This window comes from Phalacrocorax aristotelis, chromosome 13 (genome assembly GCF_949628215.1).
Source record: "Phalacrocorax aristotelis chromosome 13, bGulAri2.1, whole genome shotgun sequence".
NCBI lineage: Eukaryota > Metazoa > Chordata > Aves > Suliformes > Phalacrocoracidae > Phalacrocorax > Phalacrocorax aristotelis.
In genome coordinates, this window is record NC_134288.1 from 4,713,288 (window position 1) to 4,737,124 (window position 23,837).

At 39.5% G+C, this 23,837-nt stretch overlaps 1 protein-coding gene across 3 annotated transcripts in view; it reads left to right on the top strand.

Annotated features, from left to right (window-relative positions):
- Positions 1-23,837, top strand: part of PTPRT (protein tyrosine phosphatase receptor type T) — a 475,775-nt gene that overhangs the window by 183,271 nt on the left and 268,667 nt on the right. For all 3 annotated transcript variants that reach the window (XM_075108692.1, XM_075108691.1, XM_075108690.1), the window contains exons 3-6: positions 1,529-1,800; positions 7,787-7,868; positions 11,063-11,178; positions 13,429-13,603. In XM_075108692.1, coding sequence (XP_074964793.1) covers positions 1,529-1,800; positions 7,787-7,868; positions 11,063-11,178; positions 13,429-13,603 — 645 coding nt within the window. The remainder of the gene's footprint in view (positions 1-1,528; positions 1,801-7,786; positions 7,869-11,062; positions 11,179-13,428; positions 13,604-23,837) is intronic.

The window sequence follows — 23,837 nt, forward strand, 5'->3', positions numbered from 1 at the left end:
AACTGAAAAGATTGGATTCAGCTCTTATATTTCTCAAAGACCTTGCTGTGAATCCGGAATTTCTTGCTTTGGGGCCATTTTGATTTTCAGCATATCAAAATGAAAGATAGGATTGCCAGAAAGCATCTTAGCTATAAATTTTCATATTTCTTATTGCAGCCTCTTCCCCAGCTGTTCTTGCATTGTGCTTGAATTTTCCAAGGTCTCTAGAATGTGTGATTATTTTTTTTTTTAAATATTATCTTCCGTGTCCACGCTTTTCAATCCCAATCCTTTACAAAATCCATATACATCATATAAACACAGGGAAAAGAACTTTTGTGGGATGAAGTTGCTGGTATCTGCTGATATAAATTTGGAATATATGGCTGTTCACTGCACAGAATTGATCAAAATGTTTATCTGGCTCATCTGAGTGTCACACAGCTATGGCATGGAATAGGGAAGTCAATAGGTTAGAAGTGAGGCAAGGCTTTTCAAACTCAATCTTCTGTGAACTGCAAGAGGCCATCAGTGAAATACATTTGTGGCATGCCTCGGCAGCAGCATCAGAACCGAGAGTGTCAAGAGGGCTGCATTTGATTAAAAATTACCATGCCTGGCTGCTGATTTCCCTCCCACCCCCCCAGTCTTAGTATTTTCTTCAGCTTTCTGAGTGTGAGTGTCTGCACACACATAAAGGAGATCCTTTAAACAGAATTGAATCCAATAACTCTCATAATGTTTTTCCCTATTGCTAACATTTGTCACCTTGATACACCTGTGAAGAGATGAGTTGAGACACAATATGCTATAAAGTAACTGCTTGATGAATCAAAACGCAAGTTCAATGTCAAGTGCCATGGTTAATATGATGCAAGCTTTCAAGTTAACAAACTCATCAATTGCCTTAGTACGTATTTCCCTCCCTAAATTCAGCCTGTCCTTCCCTTCTAGAGGAATAATTGTCCTTGCTGCATTGTTTTTGGTTGGGATGTTGCTGCTGTGCTAACAAGCCTAATTCATTCGGGCTCTGAAAATTGGGTTTTCCTTAACACGTTACAACCTTTGAAACTTTATAGTGCCAAGATGCAGGGTTCACAGGTATGGGTCGGCAGGAAGTGGGTAGGGGCCATGAAGGCAAACATCAGCTGAGAATCTGGCCCATTGCTGTAGTTTTTGTAGTGAATGTGCCTTTGGGGGCTCTACGTGGTAGGAGAGCCTCGTTGCTACTTGAAGTGTGAATGTGCTTTTGTTTAGAGTGACTGTTTTATCACAAGGTTAATAATAAAAAGTATTTTTATTTTGATTTTTAAGTTATCTAATTAAAGTGGTTCTAGCCGGCCCTGAATCTATTTGTGTAAATACCTTGCAACTTTAATAGCCTTTCCGTCTGTTACCTAACAAGTCACATAAAATAGCTAGTTTGAGTCCTTCCGGATGTATGTTTTGTTTTCTGCCTTCTAAGGGACTGACTTTTCTAATGGAACTGTTTTTTACTGAAAAAGCCGAGCAAAATCACTCTTTCTCCGTTTGCTTTCCTTTATAGGCTCCTTCATGATGGTGAACAGCTCTGGGCGGGCCTCTGGGCAGAAAGCTCACTTGCTGTTGCCTACGCTGAAGGAAAATGACACGCATTGCATCGACTTCCACTATTACTTATCCAGCAGGGACCGTTCGAGCCCTGGCTCTCTGAATGTCTACGTGAAGGTGAATGGAGGACCACAGGGCAATCCCATATGGAACGTCTCGGGGGTTGTTACAGAAGGATGGGTGAAAGCGGAACTTGCCATCAGTACGTTTTGGCCACATTTTTATCAGGTATGAGTTTGTAATATTTTTCTTTCTTTTTCCTTTGAACATTTGGCTAGGTGTGAGCTAAGCTATTGCTAGCAATAGGTATTCTGAAAATTGAATCATATCCCCCACCCCAAATTTTTCTTATCAGAATGAGTTTATATACAGCTGTTTTATAGGAAGAGGGTTATATAGGGCACCTTGACATATTTCTTCCTGCTTCACACTTTTTCTTCAGTTGTTGTCAGGTTACAGAGTGATGGGTAGATTGCTGGGAGTCAAATTATTGGCAAGTTAAGACCCACTTGTTTACCATGAAATTGGCACATAAACAGACTCTTACTAGCACTTTCCATGGCACTATGTAACTGTGAATACAACTGGGTGTCTAGGTCTGTAACTGTATCTCTGCATAACGTAAATTTGCCTGAACTAGTTTTGACCCTTTGTTGGTCCCATAAGAAGGAACATTTGTTGACTCAGCTTTGTGTCTGGACTTTTCCTGTGTCCGTATGAGGGGTGTAAATACCTAAGCTCCTAAGAAAATCTTGTACCATGTTATCAACATGAGTATACTCATCACCAGGTCCTCCATTCGTCGTCTTTTTAGCACTGCTTGTAAGATAGATTTACTTGCTCTGTTAGCAGATTTATTTTTGTTAAAACAAGCACAAAGTTGAGGAAAGTAATGGGTAAGTTGGTTTCCAGTTATATGACATTTTATAGCTACCTGTTAGTTGTCCACTTAAAACTTCATGTGACAACTTTGCAGTCATTGTTTTAGTTTTAATTAGATAAGATTGCACACAGCGGACTCACGTACTTCTTGTTAGGTGTTGAAGGCATGCTTTTGTCTTGTTTTATACTCAAGACAAAAAAAAAAAAGAAAAGCCTGGGAGGTAACTGCACCCTAAACCTTGCAGGAAATGCTGATGTACACAAAATACTAATAAATGACATGAGTGAGATAGGAATTATGCTAGAATAAATTATGAAAAGGCAGCAAATAGTCTGTGGATGGAAACCAGCAGATAGGAAAGCTTGGTTTTTTTCTTCTTTTTTCTTTTGCTTCTAATAACTGTGTAGGAGTTCTATAAAATCTGAGCTGAAGTAGAACTCTTTAATGTTCTGCCTCTCAAAAAGAGTTGGGGGTATCAGAATACATAGAGCACACTATGCAGGGTGAGAGGGGGGATGAAGGGACACAAATGCGTGGGAAGTGGTGTTTTAAGGGCTGTGCACAACTTGTCCCTTGCTCTGAAGTGTGTTTAAGTGCTTATACTCCATTCATATTAACATGAACCTGGTCATGAACCAGAATTTGCTTCATAGTAGGTGCTCCACAGAGATAACAGAAATGACCTTTCACCCAGATAATCAGTGCTTGAAAAACCTGGAAAAGGCAGTCTGATCTCATGCTAAGAGAGAGCCTACTCTTAGATATACCAATAGTAGACTTCCTGAGCCTTACTTCCTACTTTTGCAAGTCCTTCTGCGGGTCAAGTTTGCTTTGCCTGAGCAAAAAAAAAAATCCTTTAAATCAAACAAGAAATTTTCACTGCAGTGCAAAAATGAGCAGATTGGAAGCCAGCAGTAACTGCCTAGGAATAGTTCCTTCCTAGAAGATGCAGGGGTTTTCTTTTTCACTTTCGATGAATGGGGGAGATGTTTCCTTTTGCTTATATTTTTATTCTTATTCCTTAAGTCTGGCTTTTAAAATATGAGATCTGTCCCACTGTTATGGGGGATCTAATAGACTGATCTATTGTCAGTCCCTAATTTTATAAACCATCTTCTATTGATGGTCTGCAATCCTCTACATTTAATTAGGTTAAAAAAAAAGAAAAAAAAAAAAAAGAAAACTTTAAGCTTTCAAAAGTGAAGAGGAAAACACAATGAAGGGCTTCAACAAAATTATTGTTATTTGGCAGCCTGAAGTAACACTTCTGGCTAAAGGAGCCCAGAGGTGGCAGGATGACAAAAGCTTAGGTGTACTGTTGCCTAGGAAGTGTCTCATTTCACACTCACAATCTAGGATGTGCCATCAGTGTGTTGTTTGTCAGCTTTAAATCAAAATTGCATGCTTGGAGAACTCTTTGTATGCAAGAAGCCTGAAAGCATGTTCTGTATTTCAGAAACACCAGGTAACACAGGGAAAAAAATAGCATTTTTCCTAAATAAATGAAATCTGCGTGAGGCAAAATGTGGATTATTCTCTTAATGCACAGAAACCACACCATCTTGAATTGCAGCGTGCATCGAAAATTCAGTCAGGCAAAAAGTCTGAAACTATCTGCCCTGGGTCTGAGGCTTTGACAAGTACTTTGAGCTTTGGAGATGTGACTAGTGGAAAACTAGTAACCAAGCCGATTGCCAGAGGTCGTGTTTTAGGTCTGGCAGTTCTGTGCAAGGGTCGTATGAGTCATCTGGATCCAAAAGCACTCTGCTGAGATATAAATGTGGGGATGGTGAAGATTTATAGTGTCCACCCTCGAGGTACTCATAGTTGGATTCCCAGCCTGCAAATGTCTTTAGTGTAGTGAGAAAAAGCTGTAATAGTTCTTGGAGAAGGGTAATACATGTAATCTTGAATTACTGCTTGCCATAAGGATGAACTTAGTCCCAGAATGCACCAAGGGCAGCACTAGAGTCTGCTGGGAAGAGTTTTTTTGATGTATAGCAAGGAACATTATTGATCCGTGCCTGAAGAAAACTGTTGTACCACAACGGATGAGCCAGCCTACGTTGCTAACACAGACATTGTTGGAATATAGCACCAGTGAAATGTAGGATTGTTTATTGGTAGGGAAACATGAAATCATTTAGTATTTGCAGGTCTCAGGAGCATTAGGAATGTTTTTAAGAGTAAAGCTTTCAATTTTGTCATCTAGTATTAATTTCTGAGAAGTTCCTTAAATGTAAAGCATTGTTAGATGCCTGTGCCTCAACCGTTACACTACATTTCTGACTGAGGTTAAAAGGACGTGAGAGAGATTCAGTGTGAAATTTGCAGAACTGGGCCCCGTAAGCATGGATTCCTGCATGTTGGGTCTCAATTCCCTGTTTTCAGGAAAACCTCGGTGCTTCTGTGCTTCTCACTCTGATAGGGCTGAGATGCTGCAAAATTACAGAAAAAGATGACAACGTGGAAGTCTGAAATGGGAAATAACAAGAATACCTGAGCGTGAAGCGGAACAGATAATAAAATACCCTGTCAAAACAATATCATGTGAACTGAGAAGAACTCTCTGCTCTCTTCAGTGGATTCTGCACCCAGTGTTCATGGGGTTTTTAGAAGCTGACTCAGATGTTACCAGCTTAAGTTACATTGTGCTGTGTTAAAAGACTCTGTACGTGTCGGTAATTAACAGAAGAAAATTCTTTATGTATTGGTGCTTACTTTTGCCATGCACTAATAGCTAATGCCTTGGAGAACTTTGCAAGTTCTTGGCTTGTAGGAAACGAGAGTTAGTTCATTGTGGCTCACAGCTTCTGACAAACGCAAAACTAAAATAAGATTTTGTAGCTGTAATGTTGCACTTTAATTCATGTCTGAAGGGAGTCGCAGTAGTTGCTTACATGACTTTCCCAGTAAGTGTCATCTTTATCATGAATGACATTTCATTTTTAAAATTAATTATAACTTCCATAGTACAGACTTGCATTGTACTCTTATTTTATACAGTCCCTAAAAAGTCTATTAAGAACCTTGATAACACGAAACACTTGATGTTGTTTTGGATTATTTTACCTTCCAGAGACTCGCTTCCTCCTATTGCTCCTCGGACAGCCTATTTTTTATCCACCCTCCTCTGGAGTAGAACTTTGTTACTGGATACCGTTAGCACTTGTGCTTTTCTTAGTTTATATCTTTGCCTGTTGATTTTTGTGTTCTACCTGTTTTTATCACGTCTTTTTTCTAATGGACATAATTCAGAAGATCTTGTGTTTGGATGTGTTTTGAATTGGGGGAGCGGATCTTAGGAAGTCATAGAAACATGCGTAGAAGTTATGTTCTGGAAGCCCAAATGCAAAGCAAAATGATTAACAGCAGTTCTGTACTTACCAAGGACGTACGGGTTTGCTTTCACAGCCAGGGTGTGCAGTGATCAGCATTTAGACGAATATTTTCCTGTATTAAATCTTCTGATGAAGAGGCTAAACAGTGACAGACTGGGAATACCAGCTTTTATTTAGAATGAAAATAAGTGTTGAAAACTGGGTTTAAGTAGTTACCTTGTGTTCTAGAGTAATGAATTCTAGAGGTTGCAAATTACTGAAATACTTTCACCTCCGAAGCAAGTAGCTGCATTGGAATACTGCTCTAACAGTAATAACTGTGCCAGCCGAACATGTTAATTAATTCTGTCCTTGAAAACACTATTGTATACTTATGCAAAAATGAACAATTTAGTACAGTGTGATCACTACTTCAGTAAGAAATTGGGGACATCCCTTTCAAATGCAGAGGACAGCATCCATTATGTCTCCGCCCATTCTTTTTTTTTTTTTTTATAAATAGTAAAGGGTAGCACTTCATTCCTTTGGAAAGAGAATCACTAACTGAGAGGTGGCATTACCGAGCTGTTAAATAATCTGTCTGCATTTTTCTTCTTTTCTGTTAGAGTTTAACCGTTCTAAATTTCATGTTCCTCATAGATTCATAGAATATCTCAGGTTGGAAGGGACCCATAAGGACCATCGAGTCCAACTCCCCACTCCTCACAGAACTACCTAAAACTAAACCATATGACTCAGAGCATCGTCCAGGCGTTCGCGAACTCTGACAGGCTTGGTGCCGTGGCCTCTTCCCGGGGAGCCTGTTCCAGGGATCGACCACCTTCTCAGTGAAGAACCTTTTCCTCGTGTCCAAGTCCAACCTGCACCTCCCCCGTGCAGCTTCATCCCATTTCCTTGTGTCCTATCGCTGGTCACCAGAGAGGAGATCAGCACCTCCCCTCGCTGCTCCCCTTGGGGAAGGCGTAAACTGCAATGAGGGCAGTCGACAACTCGTGTCCTGTTCTTTAATTGTTGAGCAAACCACACCATATTTAATACTGTTTTCTCCTGAATTTTTAGTTTGCTTATTTGGCAGCAGTTACCTTAGTTTTAATGATCTCGTTGTCAGTTTTGTTTTTTGTGGTTTTTTTTTTTTTTTTTTTTCCCCTGCACCGCTGCTTCTACAGAAAGCCTGTATATTTTTAGCAACAGGATACTTCACATCAGGACAGTTTTCCAGGTAAAATCACAAAGCGGTAGGGAAGAATGAGATTTTTGTTCATCTGTAATTGAATATCTGTCTATTCAGACCCAAATTAGTGGAACACTTTTATTATCCAGATACATAAATAAAATAGAAAGTGCTAGCTACTGTACCATTAATGCAGAAAAATACTGCATGTGGTTTTAAAGAATATTTGTTCTCAGGCAGTGTTAGTTCAATCCAGGGAAAGGCAAGAACAACGTTATTATATCTGGGAAAATCTTATTACAGTCCAGTAATTAGAATCCAGGGTCACCCGTTGCTTGTAATTTGCTTTCTAATACTGCAGTGACATACACGCCAAATCAAGGTTTTCTCCAGAAGAACCCATGCAGGGTTATTGATTCAGTAAGAGAATTTTATCTCATGTACCGCATTCTCCAACTTTCTGAGGCATACTAAGAACAAGATGTCAAATGATTATCCACTTAATGTTCTTGGACTGGTGCTGAAAGTGAATATAGGTGTGTATATACACAGGGAAATTTTTGCTCTTCCACACGAAAGAAGCACAGAGTTGTCTCTAATCCTAATGAATGTTGCTTTACCTTTTTGGTTTCCATATCAAACAGATGTTCAGTCTCTGGTATACACGCGCGTACTGAATTGCCTTGGTATCCCTTCGTTATTAATGAAGAAATGCCTTGAATGACTCGGACATTGGAATAAGAGCAGAATATTGTGACTGGCCAAATTACTATTATAGCTATTCTTTTTAAGAAAACATTTTGTTATTTTGTATTTCAGGTGATATTTGAATCTGTCTCTTTGAAAGGACATCCAGGGTACATAGCTGTGGATGAAGTCAGAGTTCTCGCCCATCCATGCAGTGAGCACTCTTTGTTTTTCTAACTGCCGCAACGTGTTATGTACCAGGCTTTGCAATCTAAAGGAGTGATATACCCACTTTGGCCAGCACTAAAATGTCTTCTTGTATCCCTCTGAGACACCTAAAGACAATCAGCCTTGCCTAATTACCTAACTTGGCAAGTTGTGCGAAAGGCAAAGCTGCTTTCAGTCTATGGCTAGCACCAGGACATCTGTGGAAGGCTCTCTTCCTCTCTTGTTATGAGAGTATAAACCTGATTGTTTCATTATTTCTGAATCATATTGCTGTAGAAAATAATCTAAAAAGCTTCTGATAGTATCCTGGGTGGTTAACTTAAGAAAAAAAGAAACAAACGTATTGTTTTAGCATTTTCTTGGTAAAGGACACATCCCAAAGGTCGGTCTCTCTCAACAAATGTTAAACCCCCTCAGCAGCCCCGTAAAGGTATTAAAAATAAATCTTATTCAGACAATACAGTTGCACAGGAGTAGAAACTAATGCAGGTTCATTATGCTGTTCAAAATGATTAGTGCTGTGTTTCTTCTATCGCAGCCATAATAATACGCTTAGATTTTTTTTTATTATTATTTTTCTATTTAAAGAGACCTTGAGCCTCAGTCTTTGAGTCTGAACTTGTTTGGTTTCTCTATGCATCTACAGCGTGGCCTGAGGACTTTGTGTGTCAATATTGTTTATGTAGTGTAGAGTTTCTTCTAAAGATTTTTTTTTTTAAGAGCCCCTCTCACTAGTTCATAGATTTAGTAGGTCAGCGACAGCTGCCCACAAAAAAACCCATAGATCATTCCAATGGAGTGAAATCAACTACATTTTTTGCAATATAGTTTTTTTGCAACATAGACTTTCAGAGAATAGCTACGGTTCAGTCTGACAGACATGGTTCTGCTGAAGTTTAACAGGACATTTCTGATAACTGCAGTATGGTTAATTGTTGTTTAACTAAATCATATTTGTATTTACCATGTGCTCATTGCTCAGGCCTTTGGGTGCATTTACTTCATTAAGAAATACTTACAATCTGTATTAACCAGATGTTGCTGATAACTGGCAGCATCCAAACAAATCCCGCAAATGGCCTGCATACGTTCCATGGCATGTTGGGTGGTGACTGATCCCTTTACTGGGAAAGAGGCCACTGAACAGACTATGGGGCAAAGCCTAGACAAGACAGTTACGGGATTTAAAAATAAAGACAGGATACTGTGTTACACCCCTGCTTAATCAAGTGTTTAAAATGATTTTAAATCAATTTCTCCAAGCCTATGTAGGTCCCTCTTCAAAATTAAGTGCATTCTTGGTGACGCAAAACCAAAATGATTCGGTTAACCCCTCCATTTTGAATCAGTTTGCAACCTGCCGCATGCAGAACTCATTACAAGCTGCAAGTTCTCTGCAGTCTTTGTAAATGCTTCTCCTGTCTGATTCTCGGCGTTGCTTTTGTTGTTCAGCAATGACAGCCGCCAGGGTAAATGTCACGAGATCGTGCTCCATTGACACGTACAGGCTTTGCCCCTCATATTTGTTTTACAATTGTTATAACTCAAAACACAGGGACCATGAACCTCCTCATGACTCCGGAGGTTACTCAAATTATTGGTGTTATTTCTTCATTTCTGCTTTACCTCCGTAGATGACAGTATAGCAGACAAACCTAAGTATCAGCAAAAACACAGTGAAATGCCTCTAATGCCACAGTAATGGAGAAAACATCCTCCTGGTGTTGCCTTTTGTTTTTATTTGTCCTGTGAAGGAATGCACTGGAGCATCAATTTTCATTATGCTAAAAGCTCTACGGCGATGTGTGCATGAGCACTTGCAATCATAGGACAGCCCTGTGCTCTGGAAGATGGGCAGACCTGAGGACTGGGAGTTTGGGGTCGGTGTGACTGCACCTGCCCAGGCTACACAGCCTCATATTTGGAGGCGGCTTGTATCTGCCCACCTTAGACTGCAGGCAGAAATTACTAGCATTAGCCTGCAAACATCAGGCGGTACACCCTGACTGTCACCCAGAGGTAGTTTTCCGGTAAACTTTGATGCAAATTACGGATCCCCAAAAAGCACAGTGGCACTGGCTTTCAGTAGCTGTCAGCAAACTGAGCGTGTGGTGAACGGGATACAGAAGCTAGATAAGATATTTGTTATAATGTATAGGTCCGTGCTCTCTGTTCGTGTGTCTGTAGTAGACAACTACTTGTATGTCAAGCTTCACGCATGCAGACATATATGCCCACATCCTTTTGAAGCTGTTTGGTTCCAGTAGAAAAAGGTGGGTTGGTGTGTCCTCTGAAATTATGTATTTCTTCTGTGTGTAATCATACTAGAAAATGCAAAGATGAAGTTGAAAAATAACCTTGGACCTTTAGAGTCTCATAAGGCCGTTCAGTGTGTCCTACTAAAAGTTTTCAAATGGTGTGCAAACTGTCTTCTGAAGGGCCAGCAAGAACTATTTATCGTAATACTTATTATTTTCTTGTGAGTTAGCTTAGAGGTAAATGGGTCTCATATTTAGTCAAAAAGATAATAATCTGATACAGTTCCTTTTTGGTCAAATGTGAAGTCTGCATTTTAATATCAGTGGTTTAATATTGAATTAATAGTGAATTTAGTATCAGCAAAACACTGATATCAGTGATCTTAAATGGGTACAATGATACAATACTGTCAGTTATATGAATATTTCATTTAATATCTGATTTGATATTAATGACACATTATTATTCTAAAGGCCTAGGATGTGTTTGATAGCCAATAAAATAAAAAAGAAAAAAAGGCCCTTGTGAAAACTTGTTTCAGGTCAGCCATGCTTGATAAACTCAGAAGTATTTGGGTTTTTAACATTTTTAGAAACACATTTTTCTGAAGAAATTCCTCAGTTACTCTTTATAGCAAGTAAGGAATTGGGCTGATGATTATGAACTTGTGTTGTGATTTGACCTAAATCTGTGTTTTGAAATGTGCCGGAGCTCTGTATGATCCCTTAGGCTACCCTCTGTCAGATGGATCATCCACCTCGCTCTGCAGTGAATAGTTGAATACTGAAGGACAGCTTTATTTTGCAAAATCACTTTGTGAGGGATAGGCCCTAATGCTTTGCTGAGTGTTGGTATCTGTAGGTGTAACGCAGTCCATTACCGCCTTGCTCTACTCTTGCAATACTTTGCATCTTTTGTTAGGAAAAGCACCTCATTTCCTACGACTTCAGAACGTGGAGGTTAATGTGGGACAGAACGCAACATTCCAGTGCATTGCTGGGGGGAAGTGGTCACAGCATGACAAACTCTGGCTCCAGGTAAAGTAATGCGCGCTGGTTTTGTTTTGTGGTGGTTGGTGTTATTTGGCTTGGGGTTTTTTACTTTTTCAAGTAAACTAAGTAGGGAGAGAAAGACTGGGTGGTGGGGCAAAATTTTTTCATCAAGATCCAGTGAGAATTGCCTTAAATTGTTTCTAGGTGAGAGTTTAAGGTGACAAAGTACAGAATCATGATACAGAAAATGGAAAAAATGGCTGGTGACAGCAAACTTTTGGTTTCAAACAAAAGCCCGTGCATCTGTAAGCACTCTGTCATAAAGCAGAAGAGACGGAACAAGTGGAATAGTTCTTCACTTCTGCTTGATTAAGCAATCTTCTTTCCTCTCACCCTCCAAAACTGTCCTCAGTCCAGAGTCAGTGACAATATGTTGAGAAGGAAACCTACTCTAGGGTCTGAGATTACTACCTGGATGGTGAAAACAGGCAAAACCAGTTTGTACCCACTGTTTTTCCTCCTTCCAGTTTCCCTTGACTGCGTTGATAGCAGATTGTTCCTTTAGTCACTGACTAAAAGACCAAAACATTCCCTCTCTTGATGTCTATATAGTCACCTTACTGGTTGGTCTTAAAAGACTGGGTCGTGCTGTTCAGGTGGGTGTAGTAACAACCTTAAGAACTAATTTTCAGTTCTAGAGTTAGAAATGGAACATATATCAAACTGAAGGTGTGGAGTGCATGGTTCCCAGTGGGGGGTACAATTCTGCCCTTGGAAGTGCTTGGATGTGTGGAGTCCCAGCATTACCGTGCGCTATACGTGGAACTCTTGTAGAAGCTTTTAAAATAGTTGAGTTTTTCACTTCTTCTAAACTTCTGTGCCATTAAACACCTAACGTGCCAAACAAGGCAAGAGGATTTTCTTGCTATATGTACCGTGCGTGTACATAGGGCCAATGTGAACTTTCAGAATGCTTAAGACAGTCAACAGTTTTTATTCTCAGCTTGGACTGACCGCCCCATATTTGTAACGTCTAAAGCAGACAAGAATGGCCTTTGTCATGGCTGCTATGGCATTTGTAGTCGAATCACTGACAGATTTTCTCAAACTTTTTTGTTGACTTCAGACATGTTAATAAACTTTAAAAATAATAATTTCAAATGTAGTTTAAATAGTAGGGGAGGAATCAGTTTACCTAATCATAAAAATGAAAATTAGTACTGGGAAAAAGGCTTGAGGTGGTGAGAAATGTAGTTGGCATCACGTAAAAATGACTTGACAGTCACTTTAATTGTACCCTCATCATAGATATTCTCCTAAAAATTACATTTTTATCTGAAATTTATTAACCTATGGTGTACTTTTAGCATCCACTGAGATACATTTTTGGCTTATTCTTTATCTTTTTTGAGTTCTTCCAGTGAAATCATTCTACAGTTATGACTAGATGTGTGTAAAAACACTTCTGACCTGAAGCAGTATGAACCTTTTCCGTGATAAGCAGGGGTTTGGCAGGAAATCATTATTGTTGCTAGTGGAAACCTGGTTTCCATTCTCTAAAATGGAAACATTTAATGAAAATAGCCTTGGAAACACCCCCAAAAACTGATTACTGGAAATTGGCAAAACAGGAGTGTATTTTCCTTTGAAATTCCTAATAAACTAGACCAACTGAGCAAGTTCAGGTGTTTATGCTGTGGAGAACTTCTATTTCTAACTAATTTTTCATCTGTCCCTTTTCAGGTTGAGAAAATGTAGCCTGGCACTGGTATAGAGGGTTATTGAGGAATGTTGGACTTACAAGGATGTCTGCTCATCCAGCCAATTTATTTACATTGGTCCAGAATCAAAGTTTTACATGTGAAAATGCCAAGTTTATAAAATCTGTTCATCTGTAGCATTTTGCCAGGTGTACAAAATCCATTCATTTGTAGTATTTTCCTGTCCTAGCCAGACCTCTAACTGTATGGTGTACAACCGCGTAGCCTGAAGTGTCACTCTCCAGCCTTTTCAATATATATAACACATCAAACACCCAAATATGTTTCAGAAATTAATTAGAAATCAAAATTTTAATATATGTGTAACAACATTTAAGTTTTCATACAACCCTGTAAATTTTCAGGGGTATGGCTAGCAGTCTTTTTTTGAAATACTGTGCTTGTATAAAATCTAACCTAGCGATGTGAATGTGAAGGTCTGAACAATGTTAAAGAATAACAAAAAATAAATTATATATGGATGCATAATCTCTGTGTCTTTGTTAACTCATATTATTTTCATCTCCCGTTGCAGCAGTGGAATGGAAGGGACACAGCATTAATGGTCACTCGAGTGGTCAACCATAGACGCTTTTCTGCTACTGTCAGCGTAGCTGACACCTCTCAGCGCAGTATCAGCAAGTACCGGTGCGTCATTCGTTCAGATGGTGGCTCTGGAGTTTCGAATTATGCAGAATTAATAGTGAAAGGTAGGTTGCACTAAAGCAGCAGGTTTATGCAAGATGAATATTTCCTCCCACATGGCATCTATGTACAAAAATTGACATCCTGTTGGGCCGCCTTCTGTCATTCATATTAAATTTAAGAAGGAAAAAAATGTGAAAGTGACATGAACTTCAATAATTTTCTTTATACAAATATTTGAGTTGAAACTTTGTCTGCATACGGCCCACTTCATAAGCTTTTGTAGTAGCTATGGATACTTCTAATGGAGTCAGCTAACCGGTTTGTCTGTCAGTCAGCTTCATCTGCCTGCCTTCACGGTATTTTATCAGGCATCAGTAATCTTGTGATGGAGCACTGCATATCAGAAGAGGCTGCTCAAGGCTGCTGGGAGTAAATGGTGGGATTGGTTCTGCTGATGTTCTGAAGTACACAATGAAACATCAGTAGTTCTTAAAGGATGCTAGGGTTTTAGCCCTGTTATTTACTGTGATTCAAGAGCTGATACTACGCCTGACACATGCAAGATGTGTCTTAATTTTGCCTCCATGAGACATGCAGTAAAGTGCTGTTTACTGTGCTGCTGCTTTTTTTTTTTTTCTTTAAACTTAACCTGAGCTGCACCACAGGGGTGCTCACTGCCTCGTAGGTGGAGGGATCAGAAGGTGGCTAAGTTGCTCCTGAGACATTCTGTGTTCGGGGTGGGGGTGATGTCAAATTGGACGAGTATGGGTCTGCTTGCTGAGTATAATTTTATTCATCGAAATGTTTCATTTTTCTGTGAAAATGGAGGGCTGCTGTGGAAATGAGATCACTTTTGTCCACTGTAGTACTTTCTGCCAACTTACTGTCATTTGATGATCAGTACTGATGCCTTTACAATGCCTTAAATACAGAGTGTTGTGTGGTGCAGATATTCAGGCTACATAGATTGTGAAGAGAGAATGTTCCTGTTAGATGCCAGGTGCTTTTAATTCCCACTCGGTGGTCTTGCATCTTGATCAAATCTGGAGGAATTAATTCATGATTAAAATGGAATTGAGTTGCCAGGAGTAGCATATCTAGGAATGTATCGTAGCTAAATAGAGGGAAGGCAATCTTCCAGAGCAACCAAATATAAGAATATGTGAAACAGAGTAGGTTCCTGACGCTTTGATGTTCAACAATATAAGAAGGGAAAAAATAGAAGAATAAGTTATAAACATGAATGGTTGGATGTCGACCAGAGCAGACATCGATAGATTCATTGCTGGATTACTTGAGCAGACGCTTAGTTAGAAGAGATTTTAGGAGAGTGATATTGTTATGGGAAGGTACACTCCTCTGCTCCTTGCTCCTGTTTAGTAAGCAGGTAAGGTTAAGTGGTTCATTTGAGGTTAGTTTGATGCAGCACTGTGGCACACTGGGATCGCATGGATGAGTGCTTCCAAACAGTCTGACTAATTTTAGTGTGGATAATAGCAAATCTGTAATGCATGCACACAGGCTGAAATGAAAGCAAATTGGAATTGTTTAATTCTGAAGAGATGTTTATTGAATTGCAATAATGTACTTGGGTATACATTAAATTAGTCTGTAATTGAAGTTTTGCTCAGTTGATAGTCCTGCCCCTCAACCCACTAAATCCAAGCTAATACTCTGCTTCTCATGTGCTTTCTTTTGATCAGTGGAACATAAATTCATTGGGGATTTCTTCAGCAAAGGTTAAGGTTTAAAAGTGTATCTGTGTATCTTTTTAATGTAAAGATCTGTTTGCTTTCCTATGCATAAGATGTTTTACTGTAGTATTGAGAAAGGAAAGAGTAATTTACATTTCTCAATATTGAATGATAATATTTGGTAGATACAGGAAGCGAGATTTTGCTTTCAAATACATGTACTACTTCTACCCCCTAACTTGGAACAATAGATAGCTATTTCAGAAAATGAAATTACCAATGAAATCCAACATGCACCACTTCCTGTTGCCCACCGCAAATCCTCCCCTTACTTGTCTATGTGGACATCTTTACTAAGAACAGTGTATTATTGCAAAGTAATTAGTGGAATTCTTATACAAAAGATCATAATTTTGAGTTCTAAATTATTATAGTATATGCAGTGGCAGGAGATACCTTCTGTAGTACTGTGAAAATGCTTTTCTGTAGAGCTGTTTGCTGTCTATGCTAATACCTTTCTGCCTTCTGACTGTTGCAAGGCTTGTATAAATGACAATATATTTATTCTTCTCTTTGCACCCTAGAATCTTAATAGTCAAGCCAGAGAAACCTGTCATTTCCGTCTGTACGCCTTACCGTCCTTTGGTGCTCCAGTGGAAATAGCTCTTCTCTATTTCTTATCTCTCACTGCTGCACATATAGTAATTTAATACAGTTTTGTACAGGGAGGTTTTCAAAAAGCCCAGAAAATCTATATCTTGCTATACTGATCGCATACGAACGGAATGCTTCTTGTCCATATTTTTTTTTTTAAGTAAAAGCTGCGAGGCAGATACTCCTATTCTGAACTAAATGTAGGTTTTGCTTGTGTAAAGACTCTTTAAAATACTGTGGAAATTGGCTGGAATCTTATCATTGAAAGTATGTATTAATGACAGTGTCCTCCCAGGACACCTGTCACATTATGTAAAGTTGTGAACAACATTTTAAACTTCGTGTATGTGTATGGAGGTTTGTTTGCAATTTGGTGTGGTGTTGTTCCCCACCCCCCCCATCCCTTTCAAATATTCTCAATGCCTAAATTAATTACTCAGTATGTGGTAGGAATCCAAGGAGAGCTGATAAAGAGGGACTATTACAGGATCTGTAACCTATTTTTCATGAGCCAATTTTCCTGAGAATTTCACTCCCCAGGAGGTCCCTCAAAATTATTTTATTGCTACCTGATGCAAATGTTTTTAAGGCTCATGGCATTTTCTTAGGGCCTGTTCTGCTGCTACGGGGGTGGGAGTACTCAGCTAAGCCCCTCTACAGGCCTCCAAAGGTGTGTTCTAGTTCTCTCCAGTGTTGTCTTAGTTGATTTTCAAAGTCTTCAGTTAGTCAACATGGATGCAAAACAGGCTGTCTCTTAACTGAGTGGTTTTCTGTCATCCTTGTGATATTTGGGACAGCTCATCTTTTATCAGTCACTCTTGTTTTTGAGGTTTTGAGATGTGAGAAGCTGATGCCTTCAGTGACGCTAGAGGGAGAGGTGGTTTCTCTTTTGGAGTTACTTACTATTTTTTATGTAGGTCTTCTCTGGTATGATACTTGCCACTGTAACTGCACTGTCAGTCTATTGACTCACCAGGTAGACAGTGCAAACTGCTGTAGGGATCGGAGTCTTTTCCTCATAAGTAGATGCTGGAATTTAAAAAAAAAAAAAAAAAAAACAAAACCAAAAACCCAACACAAACCAAATGCATATGCAAACACCAAACAAAATCCACAAACCACAACAAAAAGCCCCTGTCAGTTTATCAGAGTTGAGATACTAAAGTGTGAAAAGCATACTAAATAATTGGACAGGTAAATAAATCTATATATTTAGACTTCTCCAGTATTAAATATACTGTGGAAATTCCAGATTCACAACTATAAAGCAGACTCATCAATGAAAACTTCTGCAGGTATTTTGGCTTTCTCAGTATTTGTTATTGGAGCTGTGTCCAGAATAGTTTCAGTTAATTATTAAACAGTAGAAAGTCCTATTAGGAGAAAGAGCTTTCTGGAGCTTAAATGTAGTAAGAAATAAAAGCATCTCTGTTTTCTAGCTGAGCCTGATGTTGGGCTGGAGCTGGCCCCAGAAATGTTGCATCAGGCCCTCCAGAGGTTTCCTTGAATAAAACAAGTGCAGTGTAGGTATGAAAGCATACACGTGTACTCCAGGTTAGAGCTTGTTACTAGGAGGAAAATATAATTGCCTTCAACATAGTTGTTCAGGATGCTCACAAACTCCAATGTCTTTCACTTCATGTAAAGCAATTACTGAGAGAGGTGGTGGAGATGAAAAAGATTCTTCAGGGTTTGGTTGTTTGTTTGTTTGAGAAGCTTTTTGTCGGCTTTTTTTGTTTTGGTTGTTGGTTTGTTTTTGGTTTTTTTGTTTTTGTGCCTGATGCATGGATAGTTATCTGTACCCCAGGGTATTCGTGCCAAATGTACTCATTAAAACTAACGTAATTGCTGTTTCTGTGATGGAGCTCAAGCCCCCATGTTTCACTCAGGAGATCGGGGCTGCTGATAGGAAAAGTAGGCACTGTGCTGCAGCTATCCTCTTTTGCCATCAGAGTGTCTGTAAGATCGAGTCTGTTCCTTCTCTTGGAACTATTTAGGAGATAAGCTCAGCTGTGGTATACATGTGGTTTAGATTTTACTGTTAAAAAAGTATTTTTTTTCTAGTATGCATTAATAACTTCAGATAGGAATTTTCATGCCTTCCAGCTACTTATCAGACTCATCCAGATCTCAGAAATTGCTGGGTAGATTTGAATTCATCTGCCTGAGTAATGCACATTAATCAAGGTCTTCAAAGTTATCATCTTGTGAACAGGAGAAAGTCTTTTGCTGGTGCTACCAACAGCATCAGTAAAGCTGTGATCGTGAGGGCACCCCTCAGGCTGCCTGCTATCTGTTTCTCTATTTTTACCAGTTTACTGAAGTAGGTTCAGTCTGCAGAGTTTACATGTACTGTACCATGACAAGTTAAGTATAGACTTGATAGAACATGTAATGATGTTGCTCTTTTGAACAGTACACCAGCACAGAATGGGTTTTGTGTGTGTGCATGCGGACCATTTATGAAGGTTACGTTGGCTTCGAAATTACTGAGCAAGGGAGAATGGCTTTGTGATTGTAGGGTGTCTGAAAAAGCCACTTATGTTCCTTTATTTCTTTACAGTCACAGCGGTGTAGGGCATGTAATACTCCCTTCCTTGGTGTTCGCATCTGGCTGGTAATTACTTGAACTTGTCATTGCTCTGTTTAATCGTCTCGTTCGGTGTAGTCCAATAGCACTTGCTTTAACTCAGTTTTAATCGTTAGGTGGGTGCGCGGTGAGAAAAGGGAGGCAAAGAGACTACCAGCACTCATTCACTCTCACCGAGAGCTTTAACTCCACTTTCTCTTCTTTCAGTCCAACTTAATATCTTTCTGTGCGGTGGATGGGGGAGATACGAAGACAAAGCCATTATTTCATAATAATCGGCAGTTAATATGAATGATATAGAATCATAGAACCATTAAGGTTGGAAAAAGACCTCTAAGATCATCAAGTCCAACCCCCAACCCAACACCACCATGCTCTGAAGTGCCAAATCTACATGTTTGTTGAACACCTCCAGAGATGGTGACTCCACCACCTGCCTGGGCAGCCTGTTCCAGTGCCTGACCACTCTTTTGGTAATGAAATTGTTCCTAATTATCTATTCTAAACCTCTCCTGACACAACTATTCCTCTTGTCCTGTCACTAGTAACTTGGGAGAAGGGACCAACCCCCACCTCACTACAACCTTCTTTCAGGCAGTTGCAGAGAGCAACAAGGTCTCCCCTCAGCCTCCTCTTCTCCAGGCTAAACCCCCCCAGCTCCCTCAATGTCTCCTCATAGGACTTTTTCTCCAGACCCTTCACCAGCTTCGTTGCCCTTCTCTGGACACACTCCAGCACCTTAATGTTCTGTGTGTGTCCTATACGTGCTCTTTGAAAAGGAAGCATTTCTGTCTTCTGTTTAACCTCTAAAATAGAACTGGGAAATGAAGCCGTTTCTCTGAGAACTGATTAACACATACTTTTTTACAGGAGCCAGTTTTCAGAGCTGCACCTAGTGCCACGCAGACTTGCAGTCATGTTCCAGCATGTGCATTCCTTGTTTCTCATGTTTATGTTAGTCAACAAGATATAAATTAGAGTAAGTGTAGCCAGGGAGAATACAAAGCTACAGCTGAGGTACAAGGAAAGTTCATAAACTAATGGTGTATTGACAATTCAATCTATATTTTTTCCCAACTTTTTGTATCTCTTTCTTCAGGAGCCTTTCTGCGTGAAACGAGCAGAGAGTACTGTCTTAAACTTTATCTTGATCGCAGCCACTTGGGAAATTATAATGGGTTTCCTATCACACCACTGTGCTGTGTTTCAGGAATTTCTTGGGAGATTAATAGTGTGCATCATTTGTGGGGTTAGTTTGCTTTGGGTTTGTTTTTTTTATTATTATTTTCTTCCCGAGGCAAAGGTAAGTCCAAGAGTTCTGGTTTTATTCTGACTGAAATTTCACTTGAGACTGGTAGAGAGGTAGGCATGGGATGAATATGCTTGGACTTGTTTTTAATAGTTAGATTTCCAAGTATGATGATGTTGATAATGTATAAAGTTCTTGATGAAATAGAAGGTATAAATGCAATAATGAACAGAGAAAGATTAGGGAACAAGCCTTTTGAAGCTGAAGGGACTCGAGTAAATATCCTTCAGTTTTCCAGCGTTGAAGAGTGTTATAGAAAGCTGTTTCTTCCTTCCTTGTTTGTGGAATTGTCTCCAGCCTCCCTGATGCATCTCGGGTACCAGTTGTTGCTGTGGTGTGGTGAGCAGACAGCTCGTGTCAGCTGCGGTTCTGCTGACTGGAAGTCTGGGGGGAGGAGTCCTCGCTGATCTTAGAGAAAGCTCTAACAGCTAGTAGTAGTGAGGATGAGGTATCTCAGGGTTATTTTCTTCTCTCTCTCAAGACTCTGAGAAATAGCTTTTCCTTACAAGAAGGTGTGATTAACTTGGTAAAAGGTTTCCGTTTTTTATTTATCTTTAATTGCAGTTACTTGGTCTGGAAAATTCCCTGGGGGGAGAAGGGAACTTTCCTGTTGCTTTGGTTAGTAACTGTCTTTTGTAGTTCATCTGTGTCACGTTTCTCCTTACCTCCATTCAAAGGGAACAGAGGGGATCTCCAAAGAACAAAAATAATGAAAGGGAAAGCATCACTGTATGGCAGACCTCCTTTCTCTAGACTCTCTACTTTCCTTGGCTTTTCCATCAGTTGATCTTGTAGGATGTAGTACTCTATAGAAAAGGTGATCAGCCTTGTTCTCTTATCTGCGGTTCTGAGGTGCCTTATCCCATCACACAATATAAAGGAGAAAATGGGCATCAAAGTCTAAATAAGCTGTCTTGTCAAAGCATCCTCCATCCCAAAATGTTAAAAATGCTTCAATAATTTATATTACATTTTGGTCTTCAGATAAGGTTATGATCCAAAAATTAGTGGAAATTGAATGTCATTTGTTGGCGTGTATTCCAATCAGCCATACCTACCTATTAACTCCTTATTTTAGAGAAAGCTCCCACCAAATAGTGCAGCTGGCGGAAGCAGGGATCCTGGCAAAACACAAAGGAATGTGTTTCAGCCTGCCTAGGATTACATTTACGTTTATGTAAAGTACGGACAAGGTAATTTATGTATTTCATGCTGCCTTACATCTAGCAGAAAGGATAGCAGTAATGTGACTCTCAGGTATATTGCTGCTGGGTGTAAAGAGTGTTTAACTATTAACTACTTGGGTTCTCATGTTAGAGGCTTCCATTGTGCTGTAGTATCCATTTGTCAGTCTACAGAGCCTTGCAACTACCAGTTCTCTTTTATTTATTTTTAAAAAGAAGGGAGGATTAGCAGTTACTTGGCCAGTATTACTTCTCCTCCCCATTAGCTTTCTAGCATGCTTGCCAAGTGTAGACAAAATACAGAATTAACATGCTATATCACTTGTTCTCTGAACTATGCTGCTGTTTCTAGTAGGGTGTGTTCCTGCTAGATTATCCCTATGGTTTATGTCCTGTAGCTGGACCTCTTAGCCTTTTCAGTTTCTAGTTAAAATTATCAAGAAAGCTTAAGGCAACTGCATAGAAATTAATTCAGGACTGTTGATGCTCAGAAAAGCGCATCAGATGCTAAGGACATATGCCAAATGCCTTTGCTAACTTTCTTGCAGTGGATGGATTGGTAACTCAGACAACCAGATGTGTGCCATTGGAAAATGTGTCTGGCAGCTTTTTATTGTTCTTTGTTTCTTTTCAATGTACAAATTTTAATGCAACTTGATTGCTAATGGTGCTCATGAGACATTACGATTGAAAACTACACTTTCTTTTTTTGCTTATACCTTAGCTGAAAGATTTAGCAGTAAAGATGAGTCACATCGAGTTAACTCTCTTTGCTCATCTTTCTTCTGCCTGTTTAACTGTAGGGAAGTTATTAATGGCTTCTCCTGGAAAACAGAATCTAAAGCTGTTCTTAATTTACCCATCATGTGGTTACGATCCTGTTAAATGCTTTTAATTCAAGAGAAGTCCCTTGAAGCGTATCATCTGTCACCATGCTTAGATGTTGGTGAAGAGCCTGAATGATTTAGGCATACTTGGACACTTGTGAGATATAATTGTTGGGCATGAGCTGTTATCTCAGTGGGAAAGATATCCTTTTCACATCAAAATATTTCTTCTGTTGCAGTGGAAAAAAACCAACCTAAAAAAGTAGTGCTTTACTTAATATGAAATACAGGCAAGGTTGCGTCAGATTTCTTAGTGTGAAAGGATGATCATTAATATGAGAGCCTTTAAGAAAAACCCAGCAAAACACAGAGTGTATTTACAATACAATGAGACCTGCAGATCCCATCTGTATAGGAGAAACAAATTAATTTCCAATGAAGGGAGCAGACTGCTTCTGTACATGCAGATACCTCAGATCAGTTTGATTAGTGGAACTTTTAAAAACTTTGCAGTGCTAGACACAGTGAAGAAAAGCGTAGTTACTGATCTCTTTCAGAAATGCAGTAATTACTGGAGCTGATAGGCTTTCTGCAAAGATGTTGTATTTGTTGTAGGACGACCAAACTAAGTTTAAAATCACCTGTGGAAGGGAACAACTTCTGTCCTGAGCAAGGTGCTTATGAATTCCCCAGCCATCTTTGCTTTGATTTAAGCCTTACTCTTTGTTGGCAGTGTACTGTGAATTTCTTTAGTGCATAGCTGGGTTTCTTAGGATGTGTAAAATGTGCGCCCAGCTTTTGTATTTATTTGTGTTGTTTTAAAAAAAAATTGCAAAGCAAGAGCTAGAACAGTTAAAAGCAATATGTCAGTTCCCAGTGATCTGTGCTAAAGACCCTCTTACCTTGGTTTTTTTTTTACTTAGCTTTTTTCCCTTTGTACATGGCGAACCACCTTTGTTTGTGTTGAGGCCTAAGCCTTTCCTAAACAATCTCTTCATGTGCATACTCAGAGTTCTTACAGACTTCCAGGTCTGTATGTTATACGCACCCTTCTACTTCCTCTTCTTTGGAGCAATCCGCTACCTACACTGCAACTGATTCACTACACAGGCGCTTTTTGAACTACTCAGCTGGGTTTGGAGGTTGGCATTTACAAGCTGAAGCTCTAATCTTAAAGTACAGAAGGTTGCAAGGTTTGGAGGAAGGAATGAAGGAGCTCTGTGAACACTGAATGGTTGAGTTCAGAGCTAAGGACATTAGCATTATGGCAGCACCAGAATCTTTTTAGCTTCAAAGCTGGGAGATGACAGAAGTCTTTTGAAGTCTGTTAGCCGTGCTGAATGGAGGCCATTCAGCAAGCCTGTGGAAGGTATTCAGGTGAATGGGATTTTTAAAGTTTGCATAGCATTTAGCTCCTAATGATGGAGCTGAACTGCTTTGCTTTCAAAGCCAGTATAACTGAACTCCAGGGAGAAGCTGGGTGTCGGTTATGTTTGCATTTGTCCTATCTGAATGAAGAGATGATGAAGAGCATGTTCCTGTGTTAAGGAAGGAATGATCACTTCGAAGTTAGTTCTCCGCTCAACTGTGAGATTATTTGAGACAAGAAAATAGCCAAAACTGGACTTTTGAGATTTTGCAGTCCTCCTTCCCCATCTCTATCTGATCGAAGAATGTTTCAGTTTTCTGGGCAAATAATTTCCCAACATCCATTCTAGCGGCAAGATGATGAAATACACTTCTCATAGAATCACCACCCTAAAATCTGTTATGCTGTTTCTTAGCTTTGATCTGGTGTGTTAATCTTCTGACACGGTAAATACCACTGCTTGTTCCCCCCTTTTACTGGTGCTGGGACACTGGTTCAGATCACATCCTCACTGTTACCCCTGCCCTGCTGTGACTTTTAAAGAATGCTTTAGATGTAAGAGCAGAAACCTGCTGAGCAGCAGTTAAATGGGGTGATGATTACAGCAAGTCCTGCCACTATTTTAGTCATTAGCCTATGAACTTGATTAAAAAGAACCCCAAAACCACA